This window comes from Telopea speciosissima, chromosome 11 (genome assembly GCF_018873765.1).
Source record: "Telopea speciosissima isolate NSW1024214 ecotype Mountain lineage chromosome 11, Tspe_v1, whole genome shotgun sequence".
NCBI lineage: Eukaryota > Viridiplantae > Streptophyta > Magnoliopsida > Proteales > Proteaceae > Telopea > Telopea speciosissima.
In genome coordinates, this window is record NC_057926.1 from 41,110,790 (window position 1) to 41,117,409 (window position 6,620).

The 6,620-nt window shown below is 38.1% G+C and overlaps 1 protein-coding gene across 1 annotated transcript; it reads left to right on the forward strand.

Annotated features, from left to right (window-relative positions):
- Positions 1 to 5,226: 5,226 nt before the first annotated feature.
- Positions 5,227 to 5,961, forward strand: LOC122645102 (transcriptional regulator SUPERMAN). The gene has a single exon (XM_043838447.1). It carries the CDS (start codon positions 5,227 to 5,229, stop codon positions 5,959 to 5,961), a length of 735 nt encoding a protein of 244 aa, XP_043694382.1.
- Positions 5,962 to 6,620: the final 659 nt, after the last annotated feature.

Sequence of the window (6,620 nt, forward strand, 5' to 3'; positions counted from 1 at the left end):
ACTTAATAGAAAAGAAGCATTCTATGAAAATGTGCTCCTGGGTTTCAATGGCTTTCAAACACAGACAACATCGTGATGCCATAGGGACGCCTCTCTGTGCAACCAAGTCGTCCGTTGGCAGCTTAGCATGCATCAGGCGCCATCCGAAGACAGAGTGTCGAGGCTGCAAGTATGGTGCCCAGACCACTGAATGCCAGGCCATTCTGCTTCCTTCCCTTCTAAGATTCTCCCATGCTGACGTCATAGTAAATTTGCCCTGTTGGGAAAGGGTCCATACTCTGTTGTCCTCAGCCTTGATGGTTGGAAGAGGTATGGATTTCACCTGATTGATAATCTGCTGTAGCACTGGGGAATCCACTGCGGGAAAGCACCAGGTGGAATTTGTTATGAAATCAGCCAGTGGAGTATGTAGCGTCCTTATCCAAGACTCATTTCCCTATAATTCGTGGTGAGCTGAAACAACAGTCCCCTGTAACCAGCGATCATGCCAAAAATCAATATTTGTGCCATCTCCCACTATCTAGGCTTCATGGTCAGATACAAAAGCCCACATCTTCTTAATCCCACTCCAGATTGAAGATGGGGTATTTAGTTGGTTTTTAATAATGCCCTTAGATGTGAATCTTGCTCGAAGGAAATTACTGATAAGGGAGTTATCCGACTTTATTCCCCAACATAGCTTACAGAGAAGGGCCTTGTTAACATCCCTTAACTTCCTAATGCCCAAACCCCCTTCAGCACGAGGCTTGCATACCATCTCCCATCTCACAGTGATTCCTTTGGCCGAATCTGGGTCCCCACTCCATATGAAATTCCGTACCCACCTGTCCATCGTAGTTATTAGAGATGTAAGCCACCAATAGATTGAGAAAGTGTGAATTGATATGCTTGAAATAACATATCTTACCAGCTGAACTCTCCCTGGCATTGAAATTAACTTTCCTTTCCACCCTACCAGCCTTGATTTAAACTTGTCCATCAGTGACATCATAGCTTCCTTCTTAACCCTTCCTTTAAAAATGTCAATTCCCCAGTATCTAGTGGGAAAATTGCTGTCCGTAAACCCAATTATGTATATATATATATATATATATATTAAGTTATAGCAATCATATCCCCACCTATCTTAGCTCTTAGTCATAAATACAAGAGCTTTTCTCTAATTATCAACAATCATATCACTAATTCAACAACTAAACAAAGTATAAATAGCTAATCATGCATAAAAGAAAAAGTATAAAATAGCTACCATTAGTCATTATATATGAATTTATGATACAATTTAAGAATGCCAACTTCCTCACATGATTACAACAATGCATTAATAGAATTAACCATCTAAGCTTCATTCAACCAAAAAAAAAAAATCTAAGCTTCATAATTAAACATTCTCTTTATTTGTTATGGTTATCTTATTTAAAGCTGATCAAAGAAAAATTAACTTCCTCGTAGAAGAGGTGCCTTATTCAATTGATAAGGGATTGATACCATCTAGGGTTTATAGTCTGGACAAGTTTTGTGTTTTTTGGTGAATATAAATGTATTAAAGAACAAGAAGACTATACAAGAACATCCCAAAGGGGAACAAAGAGAAGAGCACCTTGAAGGGAACAAGGATACAACAAAGGAGCCGAGAGACTAAAGGCCCCAAGAAGAGGAAATGTGCCTGTTTTTAGGATAATCAGAATCAGAGACATTGAGATGATTGACCTCAGTCTTTATCTCAAAAATTATTGAGCTCCAATTTTAATATAGGATCGGGAAGAAGGAGACCATCTTTGCAAATTTCTTTCCCACCATATGTGACATACCGATGCAATGAAAACCATCTTGACAACAAGATTACAAACTAATTTACCTTTGATCTCCCGATTGATCCATTTCCATTCACTAACAAAAGAAGAAAAGAGTATGTGAGAAGGCTGACATTTCTAAAGTACCTCTTTCCAAATATTCATAAAGAAAGTGTTAGATTAATTTGATCCAAATAGGGACAAAACCATAAAAACCAGGATCTCCATAGGGTGTTCAAGACCACAATCAAATAAATAATAGAGAACAGGGATAGAACCACTAACTTTGTTTCGCATCCATAGTGATGATGACCGCAGCGAAAAATAAAGACCAAAGATCTAGATGCTTCTCCTCTATTCCCAAAGTAACTGGCTTGATGAGAATTCTGAATGCACAGGGATGATGAACATTGAATATCTCCCTCTCTTTCTAGAATGCACTCCTCAACAGAGATTGAGAATAATTAGTTGTGATGGATAAATGGGGGACCTAGCACTCTTTATATAGTAATTCCCATAGGGCCTTACTCATCATAGTCCCAATAGAAATCTCTCTGCCCACACTAAAGCCAGTCCATATTGGATTCCTAATATAACCCAATGACCACGTTAATTAGACCAATACTATAATTAACCTGAGTTTAGGATATTAAATATTTGTCCATAATATTAGAATATTAAACCCAATAGGATTAAAATTCTAACAGAAAGGACATCTGAAGTATAGATGATCAATATCCTCAATCACATTCCAACAAAGGCAATAATTAGGAATGTAATATTCCTGTTACAAAGGAATTCCTGAGTAGACAAAGAGTATGTCAAAGTTCTCCAAGAAACGAAGCTAAATCTTGAGATATGATGCTATAACCAAATGACATTCCACCATGGAACAACAATTTAGATTTGACAAGATCCCATGCTGAAACGGAGGGTAAATTTTTTAGAAGTGGATAGAGTCCATTAAATTATATCTCTACTATGAGGAGGTCTTTTTGAAATCAAATGCAGTTGATCCCATACTCAGACAAAGTCTAAAGAAGCTAAAGGTTCTGGATTCAATTTGACTATTTGAAATGATGGAAGAAACAAAGACCATTCTACTGGAGAGAACATCATATCTTATCCTCTCACCAAAGACGAAACGAAGTAACATGGAAAAGACGGAAAGTAGGGAGAACATGGAAGTGGAATTTCATGATGGACTTAACTACAGAAGGAATTTATATATATATAGGGTGATTGTTCTCTTTCTGGGAGTGCAGGCTGTGTCCAGACACATTGGGCGATCATTTTAATGATTCAAGGGGGCGGGGCAGTCATTTTGCCCACCCCAATGTGTCTTGGCGCATCCTGTACCCCGTTGGCTATGTATATATATATATATATATAACTAATCATTTGTCATTTGCTGCGGTTTGTTTATTTGTATATATTCAATGGTACCTCAGCCTCAGAAGTCCATGAAATCAAAGCAATGCTCTTCAATACCACTAATTTTCTACAGCTCATGATAGTTCACATATACGGTTTTTTTTTTTGTTTTTCCTTTCCTACAAGCCAACATTTTGTATAAAGTAAATCTGGTTAATGAAAAGTTACTGTTTTTTCTTAAAATGACAAAAAAATTAACCATGCTCTTGAGTTCCATAACACCAACGTCGGTAAAGTACATGTCATATGGATTCTTTGTGTACGTGTGTGTATATATTATATAGTTGGAAAATCGGGTTTTGAGTAGAATGAATCGTTTGAGTTGAGTCAAAATTTTTGAAAATCTAGTCAAGAATCATTTATACTTGACCAGGGTAAAAAAACAAGAATAAGGCACAACGCGTCATAGTCAAATGAGATTTGGTCTTTTCACCTGAGTTACAAACAAAATCGGCGAGTCTAGTCATTTTTTAAAATCCTATTAAATTGTTCTGATTGAGTTGAATAAAATAGTAAAAACCCTTGAATCTTCTTGTTTGTTAGTTTGTTGAGAAAATATGAAACCCTAAGCCACTCTACAACTTCTCGACGGATAACAACAGTGAAGCTTCCCTCTCTTCTTTATAGTTTATCAAATTATTCCTGAGCTGAACATTTATAGTTTGATAGTTGTTTAAAATAAAGAAAAAAAAAGGTGACTCGCTTTAATGAAATTTGACGGGAAAGAATCACTAGGTTTTCTGAAGGGCGAATTGCATAAAAAAGTCTAGTTTTCCAACTATATATATTATATATATTTTTTTTGGGGATAGATTATATGAATTATGTTATGTAAAGCAAGCGTCTACACAACTGCAATGCAATACAATTCTAGTATGATTTGTTTTTTTTTTTGGATGGAAAATTCTAGTATTATTGAAATGGCAATGCCCATGTCATGGTGCATATCCCAAGCCAAGAACACCTTGGGCTGCCTCTGCATTGAGAAAATTGGGCCGGCATGGCAGAATTCAGACAAGTGGGGGTGGGGACCCTATGCTATGCATGACTACATGGGATTATTACCTATCTTCCTTGTAGCATACACCATCTCTTGTCCTTAAAAGGTTTAATTCAATCATCAAATCCTTACAAGGTTTAATTGAATCATCAAATTAAAGAGTAGTTAAGAGTTTCTTAAATAAAATGAATACTAAAAGGAAAACGGGCTTTGGTGCAACGATAAAAGTTGCTCCTTTGTGATCAAGTGGTTATAGTTCGAGTTTGGGGTAAGATTGCGTACATTATGACCCTCCTCATAAGTCATACCCCGCAGTGGTGGGAGCTTTATGTAATAAATACATGGTTTACTAAAAGAACATTTCTGCATTAGCAATACTCCCCCCATCCCCCTCCATATAAAAAATTCTCTACCGTACTGTAGGGTGTGTGGTGCACATCCTGCGGCACAGTAGAGATGAAGTTTGCCAGCGTAGCACACATCGCCTCTGCTGTGCCGCAGCATGTGCAGTACGGGAGGGGATCCGGATCCCCCCTCCACCTCCCCCTCCCCCTCCCCCTCCCCCTCCCAAAAATAAATTCCATATAAGATAGACGACATATAACCCTATTTAATTTCTATAGTTACACACTGGAAAACAAGCAAAAAAAAAAAAAAAAAAAAAACCAGGCCAAGTAACACCTAGTTTCTGTGGAGAGAGAGAGAGAGAGATGAGTAAAATGAAATGGGCGTTCAAGCCAATGTAAGGCAGTGTCCTTATGTGACCAAAGATAGCTACTTGGGCAAGCAGCTTAATATAATGCCAACTTATCTCTTCATCTACTGACTTCCAATTGCTTAAATCAATCAAACTTTGGTGATATAAGATGCTAGGATTTTATTTTGTCTTCTCCTCACCCAAAAACTCATCCTCTTTGTATTTAACTTCCCAACTCTTCAACCCTTCTCTTCATTCCTTTTCTTACCTTTCACATGTCTCTATGAAATGCTACTAATACAATGGCTGCAGATCTTAGCCTATTCTCCATAATCCATCTCCAAAATCTGTCTCAAACCCTAGAACAACCACAAAACAGTAGCTTCACTTCTAGCTCTTGGATGTGGAATTCTAAGCAATCTCAAGATGATGATGATGATGATTCATGGGAGGTCCGCGCCTTCGCCGAAGATGCTGCAAATATTATGGGTACTACATGGCCCCCTCGCTCTTACACTTGCACCTTCTGTAGAAGAGAATTCCGGTCTGCGCAAGCACTCGGCGGTCATATGAATGTCCATCGCCGCGATCGTGCTAGACTCCGTCAATTGCCAACAATGCTACCTAACACAGCCGCCGCCGCCACCACCACCACCACTGCCACTGCCGCCGCCGCCGATCCATCTTCTTCTTGCACTTCCTGTTCTACTTTCCTAATCCCATCACCTGAATTTCCCAACAATTGTGGTTATTGTCTTTTCTATCCCTTACCAAACCCTACCAATGTTTTCACATCTACAATTGAGTCACCCTCTTCAAGTCTTACTATCTCACCTTATCATCTAAGAACCAGTCTTATCTCATCTTGTCCCTCATCATCCATTAAGTTCCCAGTAGCAGCTGGAATCCATACTTCTCCATGTCACCCTCAAATGAATAGCAGCAGCAACAACAACAACAACAATGGAAGCAAGAAGGATTTGGAAGTTGAAGAGTTGGATCTAGAACTTAGATTGGGACAAAAGCCATCACAGTAACAGAAAAGATTTGTTAGTGATGATTGTTTTATGGTTAGTTATTGTTTGAGGAATTGATGGATTGCTATCAGTTCCAATTGATTCTGTAAACATATATATATATATAAATAATCCATGTTTGATGGTTTCAGTAGTGGAAGATGAAGAGTTTTAATTAAGAAAGGAAGATTAGGGTTTTCAGTGATGGATAGGAACAGATAGAGCAGTGCAGTGTCATTTTCCATTACTTATTTCATTAGGTGTGTCTGTCGGGTCTGCCTTTTTCCGTGGGATTATAGCTATCTCCATCACATAACCTACTCCATCTCTTTGTTCTCCTTATTGATTCAAATTACTGAAATGCCACTACCAGTCCTCATCAGTTACTTTCAGGATATTAAAGCACCTCCAAGGTGAATCCATTCACTGAGATTCAATTTGCTTTTCGAATTGAATGATTGTTCTACCTGGAAAGTTACTTCTCTTAATAAATTTTCAAGAGAGAGAGAGAGAGAGAGAGAGAGAAGGCTTCATGATGAGATGATATTGTTAAAGACTTTTATGAGATCCCTGACTTAAAAGCTACACATGAAATGTCATTTCCATAACCTTCAAGACAGTGCAAAGGTTAGATCTTAGGGTTGTGGTGCTTGATTAGATTGAATTTTGCCATTATATTG

Excerpts from the sequence above, each read along its gene's own strand:
- LOC122645102 (XM_043838447.1), top strand. The coding sequence starts at position 5,227 with ATGGCTGCAGATCTTAGCCTATTCTCCATAATCCATCTCCAAAATCTG.